The sequence below is a fragment of the Pelophylax lessonae genome (assembly GCF_965119305.1).
Source record: "Pelophylax lessonae genome assembly, chromosome: 10".
Taxonomy (NCBI): domain Eukaryota; kingdom Metazoa; phylum Chordata; class Amphibia; order Anura; family Ranidae; genus Pelophylax; species Pelophylax lessonae.
The window spans coordinates 3,864,895-3,882,869 of record NC_138777.1 but is presented as its reverse complement, the minus strand read 5'-3'; the positions used below and the strand labels follow the sequence as shown (position 1 = coordinate 3,882,869).

The 17,975-nt window shown below is 45.5% G+C and overlaps 1 protein-coding gene across 2 annotated transcripts in view; it reads left to right on the top strand.

Annotated features, from left to right (window-relative positions):
• LMO1 (LIM domain only 1) overlaps positions 1 to 17,975 on the top strand; it is a 200,779-nt gene that overhangs the window by 155,251 nt on the left and 27,553 nt on the right. For both annotated transcript variants that reach the window (XM_082269802.1, XM_082269801.1), the window contains exon 2: positions 1,675 to 1,888. In XM_082269802.1, coding sequence (XP_082125928.1) covers positions 1,675 to 1,888 — 214 coding nt within the window. The remainder of the gene's footprint in view (positions 1 to 1,674; positions 1,889 to 17,975) is intronic.

The following is a 17,975-nucleotide window of genomic DNA, read 5'->3' as shown; positions in this document are numbered from 1 at the left end:
TCCAGCCAGTAGGGGGCAGTTGGGGGGAGCTAGGACAGCTTGATTGGGGCTGGCCAGGGGAGGAGAGTCTCCAGTGGGGCATGGAACCGGCCTCTTCTCAGACACAGCTTACACAATCCATGTTAGGGGAGAATTCTGTGCTCTATCCTTGTCTTCATCCCACACTCAGTAGATCAGCAGTGGGGACTTTTTACTTCTCTTCACCAGGAATCCTTTAGGCATGACTGTGGAGCAGCCTTTTTATGGGACATCAGAGCAGCCGGGGGTATTTCCCCCTGCCCCCTGGCCCAGTCCTCCCCTCGGCTGACATCCACTGCCCCATAGGGCTACACGGAGAATCCGATCAGGTCCGCCTGAAAAACTAACAGATAGACCTGATTGGAAAGCCGTGTGAAAGGGGCCTTACAGACATTGCAGATGCCACCAAGCTTTGCAGTGGAAAAACTTCCTTACAGGATGTCTCCAACTCCAAGCTGACCTCAGTGCACTGTTTCATTGGGCAACTATGTGGCAAATGAGGTTTAATGTTGATAAATGTAAAGTTCTGCATTTGGAGGCTAAGAATATGCATGCATCATACATACTAGGGGGAGTTCAACTGGGGGAGTCAATGGCGGAGAGGGATCTGGGGGGAGTCAATAGTGGAGAAGGATCTGGGGGAGTCAATGGTGGAGAAGGATAAGGGGGAGTCAATGGTGGAGAAGGATAAGGGGGAGTCAATGGTGGAGAAGGATAAGGGGGAGTCAAAGGGGGAGAAGGATAAGGGGGAGTCAATGGTGGAAAAGGATCTGGGGGAGTCAATGGTGGAGAAGGATCTGGAGGAGTCAATGATGGAGAAGGATCAGAGGGAATCAATGGTAGAGAAGGATCTGGGGGAGTCAATGGTGAAGGATTTGAGGGAGTCAATGGTGAAGGATTTGGGGGAGTCAATGGTGGAAAAGGATCTGGGAGAGTTAGTTGTGGAGAAGAATCTGGGGGAGTCAGTGGTGGAAAAGGATCTGGGGGAGTCAATGGTGGAGAAGGATCTGGGAGAATCAATGATGGAGAAGGATATGGGGGATTCAATGATGGAGAAGGATCTAGGGAAATCAATGGTGAAGGATCTGGGGAAATCAATGGTGAAGGATCTGGGGGAGTCAATGGTGGAGAAGGATATGGGGGAGTCAATGGTGGAGAAGGATCTGGGGAAGTCAATGGTGAAGAAGGATCTGGGGGGGTCAGTGGTGGAACCCCCCCTCCCCCACTAAGCTGTCCATGGCTGCCAGACCGTCTCAGATTTTTTAGGGCAGTTTCTGTTAATGTGCTGTGAATGTCAAAGTTCTTCGTAATGATGCAGCTTGCTAACCAAAGAAGCAATGACGGGTGATTGCGCAATATAAATACACAGTTTAGTTTAGTAAATAGGGTGAAGCCACTTAGACTTATGACTACGTGAAGCTGTGTTCATTTTAATCATCCAATCAAGTGCAAGAAAAAATTCTGTTTTTTTTTTTTCTAATCTCCTTTGCATGCGATTGATTATTCAAAATGAACTGAAAATGAAAGTAAAAACTCGCATTGTTGGGCAATAAGTTTTTGTTGCTTTGTAAAATCCACCCAATTGTGGAAATGACTTTGAAATGTTGTCCGTTGTGAAGACCCCCCAAAGTCTGACAGTCTGTTCTCCTCCTCTAGGAGTGCCGATGCTCTCAGTCCAGCCAAAGGGAAAACAGAAAGGCTGCGCGGGTTGTAACCGGAAGATCAAGGACCGCTACCTGCTCAAGGCATTGGACAAGTACTGGCATGAAGACTGCTTAAAATGCGCCTGCTGCGACTGCCGCTTGGGCGAGGTCGGCTCAACGCTCTACACGAAAGCAAATCTTATACTTTGTCGCAGAGATTACTTACGGTAAGAGCACTACGATTTCAGATGCATGGTGGCAAAGGAAATGTGTCTTATGGGGCAACGTGTCTAGAATTCTTAGGAGGAAAGCTAATAAGTAAGGCTGAGAGAATCTGATTGTTCTAATGCAGTGGTCTCCAAACTGCGGCCCTTTTCTTGCTTGTAACCGGACCTTGGGGCACTATTTTATCCACTGACCCCAATGAAGGGGCCCAATTCCCCCCAATGACATCAAGGATGGGGCACAATTCCTCCCACTGATACCAAAGATGGGACACTATTCCTCCCAATGATAGAGCAATATGCCTCCCACTGACACCAATGATCGGGCACTATACCTCCCACAGACACCAATGAGGGGGCACTATTCCTCCCACTGACACCAATGATGGGACACTATTCTTCCCACTGACACCAATGATGGGACACTATTCTTCCAACAGACACCAATGAGGGGGCACTATTCCTTCCACTGACACCAATGATGGGGCACTATTCCTTCCACTGATACCAAAGATGGGACACTATTCTTCCCACTGACACCAATGATGGGACACTATTCTTCCCACTGATACCAAAGATGGGACACTATTCCTTCCACTGATACCAATGAGGGGGCACTATTCCTTCCACTGATACCAAAGATGGGACACTATTCTTCCCACTGACACCAATGATGGGACACTATTCCTTCCACTGACACCAATGAGGGGGCACTATTCCTCCCACTGACACCAATGATGGGGCACTATTCCTCCCACTGACACCAATGATGGGACACTATTCCTCCCACAGACACCAATGAGGGGGCACTATTCCTCCCACTGATACCAAAGATGGGGCACTATTCCTCCCACAGACACCAATGATGGGGCACTATTCCCCCCACTGACACCAATGATGGGACACTATTCCTCCCACTGATACCAATGATGAGGCACTATTCCTCCCACTGACAGCATGATGGGGCACAATTCCTCCCACTGATACCAATGATGGGACACTATTCCTCCAACTGACACCAATGATGGGGCACTATTCCTCCCACTGGTACCAAAGATGGGGCACTATTCCTCCCACTGACACCAATGATGGGGCACTATTCCTCCCACTGACACCAATGATGGGGCACTATTCCTCCCACTGACATCAATGATGGGACACTATTCCTCCCACTGACTCCAATGATGGGGCACTATTCCTCCCACTGACAGCATGATGGGACACTATTCCTCCCACTGACACCAATGATGGGACAGTATTCCTCCCACTGACGCCAATGATGGGGCACTATTCCTCCCACTGACACCAATGATGGGACACTATTCCTCCCACTGACAGCATGGTGGGGCACTATTCCTCCCACTGATACCAATGATGGGACACTATTCATCCCACTGACACCAATGATGGGGCATAATTATTCCCACTGATACCAATTATGGGGTACAATTCTTCCACTGATACCAAAGATGGTTCATTGTCTTTCCCCACTGACTTTGGGACTTTTTCTACGCCCAATGGCCATAGTCAAGCCCCCCTAAAGTCTGAAGGAAAGTAAATCCTTTCCTTAGAAAGTTTGGAGACCCCCTGCTCTAAAGGATTGAAAAGGGCAGCTCCCTGCAAGAGAAGAGACATTATCCTCACCTCTCTGCTGGCCCATTTCACCCGCCTCCCCTCCATTACAGTGCTGCAGCCTTTGTAAGACTCTTTGGTATTTGACACTTCGAGGAGTGTCAGATGCTTGCATTCCCCGCCATGGGCAGTGGTTCCTTCCTCTAACCTCTGACACTACAGGACTCATCAGTGACACAGGGGCTGGAGGAAGGAACCATGGAGTGTGGTAGGGGACACAGCCTTCTGAGACTCCTAATGAAGAGTCTGGAGAGGGTACATCGCTGGAATGGAGGGCAGGTATGGGATACAGGCTGCTGGAGGAGTGAGTAGAATACCTCTTCTATTAAATGGAAACTATTGAGACCTGTCAGGGCCTCATTAATGTGTATAATGTTTTCATTTTACCAGGCATTTAGTAATAATTAATGACATCTCCTGAATTGAATAATGGAAATCTTTATTGGTTTTTGGGTCTTCTTGTAATATTTTTTTAAATGTATATATTTTTTATACTGCTTGCTTTCAGTCTCTCTGTCTCTTATTGAATCTCATAATAGCCTGGTATAAATATTGTATTCAGGATTCACATGCGAACTTTACTAAATCTAAATAAGTTCAGCTGGATGTGACTTAATACCAATAGCTATGAACATTTTGTGGGTTGGAAACCTTTTGAATATAAAAAATAAATAAATAAATATATATACATTATCTCACAAAAGTGAGTACACCCCTCACATTTTTTTAAATATTTTATTCTATCTTTTCATGTGACAACACTGAAGAAATGACACTTTTGCTACAATGTAAAGTAGTGAGTGTACAGCTTGTATAACAGTGTAAATTTACTGTCCCCTCAAAATAACTCAACACACAGCCATTAATGTCTAAACCGCTGGCAACAAAAGTCAGTACACCCCTAAGTGACAATGTCCAAATTGGGCCCAAAGTGTCAATATTTTGTGTGGCCACCATTATTTTCCAGCACTGCCTTAACCCTCTTGGGCATGGAGTTCACCAGAGCTTCACAGGTTGCCACTGGAGTCCTCTTCCCCTCCTCCATGATGACATCACAGAGCTGGTGGATGTTAGAGACCTTGCGCTCCTCCACCTTCCATTTGAGGATGTCCCACAGATGCTCAATAGGGTTCAGGTCTGGAGATATGCTTGGCCAGTCCATCACCTTTACCCTCAGCTTCTTTAGCAAGGCAGTGGTCATCTTGGAGGTGTTTGGGGTCGTTATGTTGGAATACTGCCCTGCGGCCCAGTCTCTGAAGGGAGGGGATCATGCTCTGCTTCAGTATGTCACAGTACATGTTGGCATTCATGGTTCCCTCAATGAACTGTAGTTCCCCAGTGCCGGCAGCACTCATGCAGCCCCAGACCATGACACTCCCACCACCATGCTTGGCTGTAGGCAATACACACTTGTCTTTGTACTCCTCACCTGGTTGCCGCCACACACGCCTGACACCATCTGAACCAAATAAGTTTATCTTGGTCTCATCAGAGCACAGGAGATGGTTCCAGTAATCCATGTCCTTAGTCTGCTTGTCTTTAGCACACTCTTTGTGGGCTTGCTTGTGCATCATCTTTAGAAGAGGCTTCCTTCTGGGACGACAGCAATGCAGACCAATTTGATGCAGTGTGCGGCGTATGGTCTGAGCACTGACAGGCTGACCCCCCCCCCCCCCCTCAACCTCTGCAGCAATGCTGGCAGCACTCATACGTCTATTTCCCAAAGACAACCTCTGGATATGACGCTGAGCACGTGCACTCAACTTCATTGGTGGACCATGGCGAGGCCTGTTCTGAGTGGAACCTGTCCTGGTAAACCGCTGTATGGTCTTGGCCACCGTGCTGCAGCTCAGTTTCAGGGTCTTGGCAATCTTCTTATAGCCTAGGCCATCTTTATGTAGAGCAACTATTCTTTTTTTCAGATCCTCAGAGAGTTCTTTGCCATGAGGTGCCATGTTGAGCTTCCAGTGACCAGTATGAGAGAGTGAGAGCGATAACACCAAATTTAACACACCTGCTCCCCATTCACACCTGAGACCTTGTAACACTAACGAGTCACATGACACCGGGGAGGGAAAATCAGAGAAACTTTTTTTTTTCTTTTTTTTAAAGCAGGCGGCCACAATTTTTGTTAGCATTCCTGATTTATTGAATTGTAGGAATTATTAGGGTGTGTTCCCCCCCCCCCCCTCTGGGACGGGTTATCTGCACCTTTTGTATTTATTTATTTTTTCTCCTGGAGGGTGTGAGTCCTCCAGAAGAGCAAGAAGCTCACCAGTAAAGCCTGCGGTTGGATGTTGGTGGAAGTTTAATTCCGAAGCCCTGGGAGCTCAGTCTTGGCTGTTGACACGAGTCTAATACCAAAGATTAATTTAAGACCCTGACATTTCAAAAAGACTAGATATACGACCTCTGTCCTTTGGAGAACGATCGCCATTATTACTCCTTCAAGGAGATGACCATTAATGATTTATAACAGCTCTTGTCGCAAAAGGACTCGGATCGCACAGCTCGCCCCGTGTCCCCCTCGAATGTAGTTCGCCAGATGCGTTCACGGCAATGGTGGAAGAGGAAACGAATTACCGCAGATGTGCCGTCGCTCCGAACCGCGGCGGCCACCCAGCTGTTTAGGATTTCGCTTTGGCAATTTTGTTGCAGTACAATGTGACCACAATATAGAAACGGGTGACCTTGATGGTGGGGGAGGGAGATGGACACCATTTAAACATTACATATTGCCACCATGTTGTTACTCTTATGTACAATGTATCAAAAAGAAAATCAGCAGCAGATACAACGGGGTCTGTGTATAAAAAATCGTGCTTTGTGAACGTCTCTGCATGGGCGCAAAAGTCCCGAATAATAATGTAATAATATCTGTAAGGATCATCATAGGTTTGCAATGTCAGTTTTGTAACATTCCCTAACATTTGATCCTAAGAGGAAAAAAGCCTTAAGAACATTCAACCAAAAGTTATAGAACATTCAACTGATGGAGAGAATAGCCTAAAGCTTTAGGCCAGTGGTCTCCAAACTGCGGCCCAGGGGCCAGATGTGCTTTTACCCTTTGCCTGCTTTTACCCTTCGCCTGCTTTTACCCTGCCTTTGGGGCACTTTTTCATCCACAGAGACAAACAATGGAGTGCAATTCCTCCTAATGACACCAATGATGGGGCACAATGACATCAATGATGGGGCGCAATTCCTCCCAATGACATCAATGATGGGGCCCAATGACATCAATGATGGGGCACAATTCCTCCCAATGACATCAACGATGGGGCCCAATGACATTAATGATGGGGTGCAATTCCTTCCAATGACACCAATAATGTGGCCCAATGACATCAATGATGGGGCACAATGATAATAATGATGGGGCACAATTCCTCCCAATGACACCAATAATGGGGCCCAATGGCATCAATGAATGGGCACAATTCCTCCCAATGACACCAATGATGGGGCCCAATGACATCAATGATGGGGTGAAATTCCTCTTAATGATACCAACGATGGGGCCCAATGACAATAATGATAGGGCGCAATTCCTCGCAATGTCAATAACGATGGGGCCCAATGACATCAACGATAGGGTGCAATGTCGCCTAATGATACCAATGATGGGGCCCAAAGGCATCAATGATAGGGCACAATTCCTCCCAATAACACCAACGATGGGGCCCAATGACATCAATGATGGGGCATAATTCCTCTTAATGATACCAACGATGGGGCCCAATGACATCAATGATGGGGTACAATTCCTCCCAATGACACCAACGATGGGGCCCAATGACAATAATGACAGGGCGCAATTCCTCCCAATGACAACAATGATGGGGCACAATGACATCAACAATAGGGTGCAATTCCACCCAATGATACCAATGATGGGGCCCAATGACATCAATGTTCGGGCACAATTTCTCCCAATGACACCATGTCACCAACGATGGGGCCCAGTGACATCAATGATGGGGTGCAATTCCTTCCAATGACACCAACGTTGGGGCCCAATGACCTCAATGATAGGGCACAATTCCTCCCAATGACACCAAAAATGTGGCCCAATGACATGATGGGGCATGATTCCTCCCAACGACACCAAAGATGGGGCCCAATGACAATAATGATGGGGCACAATTCCTCCAAATGACACCAACGATGGGGCCCAATGACATCAATGATAGGGCACAATTCCTCCTAATGACACCAATGATGGGGCCCAATGACAATAATCATGGGGCACAATTCCTCCCAATGACACCAACGATGGGGCCCAATTACATCAAAGATAGGGCACAATTCCTCCCAATGACACCAACGATGGGGCCCAATGACATCAATGATAGGGCACAATTCCTCACAATGACACCAACAATGGGGCCCAATGACATCATTGATAGGCCACAATTCCTCCCAATGACACCAACAATGGGGCCCAATGACATCAATGATAGGGCACAATTCCTCACAATGTCACAAACGATGGCCCTTTTCCTCATAACACATTGACAAGGTGCATTGCCAGGGGGCACCCTAGCAAGGTACCCCCCTCCCCAACCCCCCATGGTGAGGCTTGCGGCCTGGTATTGTTCAGGAGGGTGGGGGCTCCATGCTCGTCCCCCATCTTTTCTGGGCAGCCAGGTTGCATGCTCAGATAAGGGACTGGATTTTGGGAGGGGAGCACACTTTTTTTCCATACCAGGCCTGAGGGGCAAAATGGAAAGATAACGCTGAACCCACAATGCTGTGCGACTGGTGACACAACCCAACAGCATTGCAATGAGCCTGCATATTATTCATGGACAACGCTACATTGATGACATTTGTTGCTTAGTTGCCTTTAGAAAATATAAGGGACTGAAGTTTGTCACTGTTTCACAGGCGCCAACATTTTTAATGCTTGCCATGTGGGGTATCAATTTACTCCGTGCAACCTCGTCTTTTATATTCTACCAAAAAAATGGCTAATTTGTTTTTGTGTGCCCAAAAATTAACTTTAGTCTATTTTTTGGGGAAATTGCGTTCCTTAGCGGCCCGTGCAGGCAAAGCAGTGCCCCCCCCCCACCGCTTCCCGGTGTTCGCGACATCAGTAAAGGTGGAAACGATCTGATCCCCTGGAGTGATGGGCAGGGAGTCGGGTGAGGGCAAGATGGCCCCCACTCAACTCTATGCCCTTGGAGGACCGGAGTGAAGTCTGACGTCACTTCCACCTAACGGCCTTAAAGGGAAGATTTTTTTTTTTTTGCACACACATTTAACCACTTGCGCTGCCGATGTACTGCAGACAGACGGCCCGTGCAGGCAAAGTGGCGTACCCGCACGTCGCTGCCTGGTCCAGAGTTTAGGGTCCCCCGCCAACACCTGCTGTGATTGTAAACAGTGAGAGTCTGTTAGCAAGTCCCCGGTCAATGATTCATGGCCAGGACCTACTGTTCGGCTGTGTCCAATCAAAGCCCAGAGCTCTGTGTTGACAATCAACACAGCTCTAAACAGAGGGAACAATCTCCCTGTTTTTCATCCCTGCAGGGATAAGAAACAAAAGATCTTTAGTAAAAAAAATCAGCATACATTGCACATTGTTTGGCACACATTTAACCCCTTGATTTCCCCTAGATTTTAACCCCTTCCCAGCCTTAAGCTTATCCTGAAAATTTGGATGTTAGTCAAAATTTTAAAAAAGTATCACAAACTGTACTTGTTTTTGTAACAATTGCACTAATACAGCTACAGCATGGCAGTTTTATGTAATCTTTAGACCTAAAATAATTTTTTAAAAGTGTGGCAAAAAAAAATAAAAAACACAAAAAAAGGTTAAAGAGCTGCTGCAGGTTAGCAGGAAGGGGCTCACACCCCATGTTGGCCTTCACCTACAGTGCACATTTGGGCATTGTGTTGGTTGAAAGACGCAAAAAAAATAATAATAATGGAATCTTTCTTAGCACCTGCAGTACGGAAGCTGTTTTTTTTTTTTGGTTTTTTTTTTGAGGTTGTATTATTTGTGTACCGCAACTCAGATTTTCCTCCGCCAGGCTCCACGTATAAAAAATATATATATATATATATAATAAAAAAAAGCAGTCACTTGACATAATGGGAAAAGTCGCACAAATTGCCACCTTTTTTCCCCCTCTAAAAGCTCCGCCGTGTGATGTAAGATCTGAAGTGTATCATTTGGATCTGAAAGTCTCACAAAGACCGCGCTCTATTTTTACATCAAGCGACAGACTTTAAAAAGTGTCAGCCGGCCTTGGAACTCCTCGGCGTTTTATTCTCTCCAAGGCTGCCGCAACCTTCTTCCTTCACAGAGAGGACGGCCCAGCAAAAAGATCCGCGACTTCTGAGACGGATTCTTGAAGGCGGCTAAATGCCTCGATTAGAACTTTCTGAGACTTTCTGTGATTTCAGAGTCAAAAATGAAAAAAATCTGATTTTCTTCTTATTGCTGTTGCATTAAAAATACCGTCAGATGGAGGTTTAGAAGAAAAGGCCTGGGTGGAAGCGCGCCGCTATTAAGGGGCGCTACTTTTTATTATTTTAAAATACCTAAAGGTTGACGACACATTTTTTCATTTTTTTTTTTTTTTTTGTTGCTTGCTTGTTGTAAATAATTTATGGTGGAGCTCACAAATGGAGAGAACAATTTAAAATGTGCCGACACTTAAATATTCACCATTTTTCATATCAGGTGATTTACTGATTTATTCTTTATTTATTCTTTATTTATTCTTTATTTATTCTTAATTTATTCTTTATTTATTCTTTATTTATTCTTTATTTATTCTTAATTTATTCTTTATTTATTCTTTATTTATTCTTAATTTATTCTTAATTTATTCTTTAGTCGATCTTTTTATTTCCAGTTATTGAAATCCAGCTGTATCGTTGCGTGAGATGAAGAGAGAAGGAGAATGAGATTGTCAATAGGGAATCACCAAAAACATTTTCAATGTATCCTCATCCCTGTGCGATTTATGAGATCACTTGGGGCTCATTCACATCAGGTGCATTGATCTGCATTGGTCAATGCAGGCTCATTGCTTGGAAAATCGCTGTCTATGGGCCCCGATCTCACCACACTTGGGCATTGAGGAGAAATTTGGACATGTTGCGAAATGCACAAAAATGCATCAACGTGGCGGCATGAACAAGTCCTAGGGAATAGAATAAAAAATGCAGAAATTCTTTATTTATTAATTTTTTATTTATTTTACATTTTTTTAAGTAGTTGTAAAACCTTTCTATGCATGAAGGTAAAAAAAATAAAACCTTCAGTATATGGCTCCCCCCTGCACCCCCCCCCCCTTATTCTTTCCTGAGACCAACCCTGATCCAGCGATGTGCACGAGAGTGGCTGCTGTCCCGTCTCTCTGCCTCCTCATTGGCTCAGAGGCAGCAGCTGGGGCGGGGCTTGGGAGCGAGCATGCACTAGTGCCCCCATAGTAAGCAGCTTGGTATGGGGGCACTCAGCAGGGGGGTGAAGGAGCCCAGAGCACTGCCAGGGGGACCCGAGAAAAGGAGGATTGGGGCTGCTCTGTGAAAAACAATTACAGAGCAGGTTAGAATAACGTGTTTTTTTATTTAAAAAAAAAACAAAAAAAAACTTTACATTTATTTTATATAATATAAAATATACAGCATATGTAAGTATATGTATGTGTAAATATGTATATATATATATATTATACTGTATATGTGCAAAAGTCTTAGGTAGGTGTAATGCTATGGGGGCCACTGGCAGGGAGGAGGAGCCTGGAGCGCTGGTGGGGGATCCCAGAAGGAGGGGATCGGGGATTCTCTGCGCAAATCATTACAGAGCAGGTAATGTTTATTATTTTTAAGAAACGTTACATTTATTTTACATATTTATAAAATATGCAGTATATGTGTGTGTGTGTGTGTGTATATATATATATATATATATATATATATATATACATATATATACAGTATATATATATATATATATATATATATATATATATATATATTTATATAATATACTGTATATGTGCAAAAGTCTTAGGCAGGTGTGATGCTATGGGGTCACTTGGCAGGGGGAGCTGGCAGGAGATTTAAGAAGAGGAGGATTGAAGCTTTTCTGTGAAAAATCATTAAAGAGCAGGTAAGTATAACATGATTTCTATTTAAAAAGGTACTAATTATAAATACATTTATTTTACATATATATATATAAATATATATATATATATATATATATATATACATTATATATATATATATATATATATATATATATATATATACACACACATACACTGTATATAAATAAATTAAATAAATATATGAATAATATATAAATATATAAACAATAATAATAATAATAATAAATAATAATATATAAATAATATAGAAAATAAATTAAATACAAATATAAATAGACAAATACTGTATATACATAAACTTGCAAGAAACCCCCACCCTGCTTCACAGTTGGCTGCAGACACTCATTATTGAACCGCTCCCTAGCCCTTTCCCCCAGCAAACTGCCTCCTGTTACAGCCAAATTTTTCACATTGTGACTCATCAGTCCAAAGCACCTACTGCCATTTTTCTGCACCCCAGTTCCTATGTTTTACTGCATAGGACGTGGATGTGAAAAGGAGACTCTGATGTGAAGGGGGAGGGGGGCTTCTGATGTGAAAAAGGGACTCACATGTTAAATGGGTGCTCTGATATGATGGGGGGCTCTGATGTGGGGGGGGGGGGCTCTAATGTAAAACCTGTTCTGTGGGAATCGGGCACAATCGATTGTTCTCAAGCTATATTCTCAGATGAAGTGCATAAGTTGGAGAAATACCATAGTTTGGCCACTAGATGGTGCTGATGATCATATATATATTTCCTATGAGAATTAGCACCATCTATTGGCCATAATGTAGCGGAGAATAAAATAATGTATTAAAGTCATTACAATGTAGCTGCTGCTCTTCTGCAGACGGGGGGGGGGGGGGGCTGCTATTAATTCCAAAATGATACTCTCACCACACACAGGAAGAAGGTCATTCAGAGCCCAGGGCAAACATGCCAAACTGCGCCGCCGACCCCCCCCCCCCCCCCAGATATATGAGCACTATGTGTCCTCAAAAATCCCCCCCCCCCCAAAAAAAATGGAGCACTATTCTGTATGCTTACCCTCTTATCATTAATTCCCCCCCCTCCCTATCCTCCCTATTGAAAGCCCCTCCTCCCAGCGCAAATCATGGCTCCCCATCCCTTAAATCCCCCCAGTACAAATCCCCCCCCCCAAAAAAAAATGACCCCTAGTACAAATTCTTTACCCTTCACATCCCACAAATCTCCTCTCCAAGTACACATCCTCTCCCTTCCCTGCTCCAAATCCCTCCCAATCCCCCCTCCTAGAACAAGTACCCCCCCCCCCCCCAAATTTCCTACAGGTACAGAACTCCACCCATATAAAATCCCACCTTTTTTGGGTGTTTTTGGGCCACATGCATTGATTTCAATGGGCTGTCCTTCACAAAAGTGGCAAAGTGGCTCATGCACCTTTTTAAGCGCCCAGCTTTTTGCATTTTTTTTTTTTAACTGTATGCTTTGCCATGTTTAAGACCCCTTGCACACTTGTGCGACTTATCTTGCGGCTTGGGACTGCAAAGTCGCATGAAAAGTCGTACCCCATGATTTCCAATGAGTACCGTCCATATCTGTGCGACTTCAAGTCCCAATGACTTCAAAGGAGTCCCTGCACAACTTTGATCCGACTTAGATGCGACTTGAGGTCAAAAGACCTCAAGATTGCACAGGCATTGCTTCAAGTGGTGCGACTTTTAGGTCATACAGGTGTGAAAGGGGCCTAACTCCCGACTTTTTTGCGCCACAAACGCGTTTTTTTGGGGGGGGGGGGGTCTGCTACATTTGAGGTGGCATTAACAATGAATGGCAATGCAAGAGTGAACGGCTTTTTCAGAAACGCCTGCGAAATTATGTGATTTTATGTGCGTGAAACACTTAGGGGGCCCATTCACCCCTGGGGAGGGCAAAATCACTCCAAAATGCACGACACACGCTTGGGTGCCATTCATTCTAACTGGCACCCCAAGCACCGTGCGATTTTGCTTTGGTTGTCATGTGACAGAATCGCACGGCATAACGCGCCTTCAAAAATCACATGAAGCTTCTCGTCTCAAAAGGGAGGAGGAGCTTCTTATGGGCAACAACCACTCATAGGGCAGCCCATTGAAGTAAATGAGCGGTCCCATGTGCGACACGTGGAATCGCGTGAAACTTTCCAAAATGAAATTGCGATCGGGAATGTGAGTGCGAATACAGCATAAAGCAGTCGCAGAATACTTGATTTTCTTTCCTTCCATCGCGGATCTCGGCCGGTTCTGCAGGGGATGGATTTTTTTTGGGTGACCACCATTGATACCTCTGGGAACGAGTTACAATGTACAGTGACACCTAGTGGCGGTTCACATATGTGCGATGACAGACATCGCGTGTGATTGGGAGCGCACTGCTCTGTACATCACATGCAATGTCTGTGCGATGCGAATTCAGCCATGCAGATTGTACAGATTGTGTGGCTGAATTCGCATTGCATTCGGACACAACTCGCACAGGACCCTTTTTTGGGACCACACCAGAATCGGACCTATACAATCCGATTCATGTCCGAACTGACAGTTCGCACTGCAATATGTGAACTGATCTGGGGGTGTCGTTAACCTTGTATTGACACCCCCCAGCGATTCGCATATGGCAGTGTGAACTGCCTGTGATTTGAATGCGATGCTGGAACCCGCAGTGGATTCGCAGGGTTCCCGCATCGCATGTGTGTGAACCGGCACTAAGGGAAAAAAAAGTATTTGACCCCCCCACGCTGATTTTGTACGTTTGCCCACTGACAAAGAAATGATCAGTCTAGAATTTTATTGGTCGGTTTATTTTACCAGTGAGAGACAGAAAACCAACAAAAATATCCAGAAAAACGCATTTCAAAAACGTTACAAATTGATTCGCATTTTAACTACTTGCTGATCACCCGCCAAAAAACTTTCATTTTTCGGCAGCAGTTCGCAAGGTCGTCTTTATTATTGATTGGACCCCGGGCAAACATTTTCTTGGGCCCTCTTGAATCCACTTATCAACTATCTGCGGCCAGTGCGGGGGCTCAAGGGGGCAGCAGCTTTGGGCCCCACAACAATGACTGAACCCTGGGCAGCTGCCCCTTTTGCCCTGTGTTAAAGACGGCCCTGGCAGGTCGGCTCTGTGCGTTGCTTCACGGGACCGCTAGTAGGGGGGCGCACTTTGTGGCTACAGGGGGAACAATCCGTGGGTCCGGCGACCGGGATGTCCGCCAGGCACCCATGATCGCTCCCCGTGGAGACAGAACAGCGGTCTGCCATTGTAAACACCGCAGACCGCCATTCTGTCAATAATGAACACAGGGATCCTCTTATTTAGGAACACAGGTCTCTATATTCATGCAGCAAGCCCATCCCCCACAGTTAGAAAGCACCACCTAGGGACACATTTAACCCTTTGATTGCCCCTGGTGTTAACCCCTTCCCTGCCAGTGCTATTAGTACAGTGACAGTGCATATTTTTTAGCACTGATTACTGTAGTAATATCTCTGGTCCCCCCCAAAAAGTGTCAAAAATGTCAGTTAGGGGTCCGATCTGTCCGCCGCAATGTCGCAGTCCCGCTAAAAATCGCAGAGCGCCACCATTACTAGTAAAAAAATAAAAAGGACATAAATCTTTCCCCTAGTTTGTAGATGTGATAATTTTTGCGCAAACCAATCAATATACACTTATTGGGACTTTTTTACCAAAAATATGTAGCAGAATACAAATTGGAATAAATTAGATTTTTTTTTTTTTTATATTTTTTTTTTATTGGATGTTTTATAGCACAAAGTAAAAAAAAATGTTTTTTTTTTTTTTTTTTTTAAGAATTGCCGCTCTTTTTATGTTTATGACCCATTTTCAGTGCCCTGGCTGAGGGAAGGAGCTTCTCACCCAAGATTTGATGGTACTTGGCCCCGTCCATCGTCTCTTTGATGCGGTGAAGTTGTCCTGTCCCAGCTGCCTTGAGATCATTGAGAAGATTCTCCTGTGTAGTTCTGGGCTGATTCCTCACCGTTCCCATGATCATTGAACCTCCACGAGGTGAGATCTTCCACGGAGCCCCAGACTGAGGGAGACTGACAGTTCCTTCCATTTGGGAATAATCACATAACTGTTGTCACCCTCTCACCAAGCTGCTTGGCGATGGTCTTTTAGCCATTCCAGCCTTGTGTAGGTCTCCAATCTTCTCCCTGACATACTTGAACAGCTCTTTGGTCTTGGCCATGGTGGAGAGATTGGAATCTGATTGGTTGCTTCTGTGGACAGGTGTCTTCTATACAGGTAACAAGCTGAGATTAGGAGCACTCCCTATAAGAGAGTCTTCCTAATCTCAGCTCATTACCTGTATAGAAGACACCTGGGAGCCAGAAATCTGCTGATTGATAGAGGATCAAATACTTATTTCACTCATTAAAATGAAAATCATATTATAAGTTGGATATTTTTGTTGTTAGGTCCTTTCACACGGTCCGCCTCCGTCGGCGGACTCCATGCTGCTCAGTGGGGGATCGATCCGCCGATCCCCGCTGAGCAGACAGATGATAGCTCCCTTTCCGCTCTGTGTGTGGAGAGGGAGGTGTCAGAGCCCCGCTGCTCTCTATGGGGGAATCGGATGAGAACGGACCGCCTGTCCGTTCTCATCCGATCCGATCCGATCCCCTGGACAGATGGAAAATAGGGTTTCCATCCGTCTGGATTTCACGGACAGGATCGGATACGGATGGCAGCGGGTGGTAGCGGGGATAGCAGAGGAGATGTCTCCGCTGACATCCGCTGCCCCATAGGGATGCATGGAGGATCCGATCAGGTCCGCCTACAAAACTGACAGGCGGATCGGATCTGATCGTTCGTGTGAAAGGGGCCTTATTCTGTCTCTCACTGGTAAAATAAATCGACCAATTCAATTATAGACTGATCGTTTCTTTGTCAGTGGGGGGTCAAATACTTTTTCCCCTCACTGTAGCAGTCCTCCAGGGAAAGGAGTCCACAGAAAACATTTCATTTTCACCCCATTTGCACAGAATGGATTTTTTATTGGAGAAAGATTTCTAACATTTTTTTTTTTAATAAATACCTCCCATAATTTATGAGGGTGTCAAAAAAAATGGGGTGAAAATTAGCTTCAGCGCCGGAGAAAAAAAGTATTTGTTGGTTATTTATTGAGCGATATCTGCAGTCCAGCTCTTCCTCCGAGTCCTCCTTTAATCCATTCATCTGTGGCTGTAAAAATGTCAGAAGCCGGGCTGCAACCCGTTTGTCTGTATTAATCGCGTTTGTCCGCCGCACTAAACAGAAGCTTTTATCTCAGAAAACACGACGGAACGGCGCAGGATGGAAAGGCTCCGGATTCCGCGGCCGCGGCGCTGGTGGCGGAAGATAATACGATTTTCCATTTGTCTAAAGAGAAGAATGAACTGCAGATCCTGCCGAAACATTTCAAAGCGAAGGGACGGCGGAGAGCGTTTAACCCCGCGCCCCGCGACTTACCGACCGCGCCGGATGCACGACTCTCGCCTCTGAAGCGTGCTGGTTACGTGGTTTAAAGGGACGTCTGTCTAAACTTCCCCACAGTTCCCTCTGAGCGAGCGGCCGAGGCCTTTACCATGCAAATGGCAGAACGCCGAGCCTTTTATGGCGGCTAATCGGAGAGAGAGAGACAATTGTGCGCTTCATGAATAATGGATGGAGAGAGTCGCCACATGGAGGGAGACGGCGGCCGGGGGCTCATCCGGGATAACGACTGCAACACTTCCAACCCATATATTGTATTACAGGGGCACAATTCCTGCACCAGAGGAGCTTACACTCTAATGCCCCCCCACAGCCACACACTATTATTATTATACATTTATATAGCTCTGACATATACCGCAGCGCTGTACAGAGATCACTGAGCCTGTCACATCAGTCTCTGTACCAGAGGAGCTTACACTCTAATGTCCCCTCCCCCACAGTCACACACTATTATTATTATATATTTATATAGCTCTGACATATACCGCAGTGCTGTACAGAGATCACTGAGCCAGAGGAGCTTACACTCTAATGTCCCCTCCCCCACAGTCACATCAGTCTCTGTACCAGAGGAGCTTACACTCTAATGTCCCCTCCCCCACAGTCACATCAGTCTCTGTACCAGAGGAGCTTACACTCTAATGTCCCCTCCCCCACAGTCACATCAGTCTCTGTACCAGAGGAGCTTACACTCTAATGTCCCCTCCCCCCACCGTCACATCAGTCTCGGCACCAGAGGAGCTTACACTCTAATGTCCCCTCCCCCACAGTCACATCAGTCTCTGTACCAGAGGAGCTTACACTCTAATGTCCCCTCCCCCCA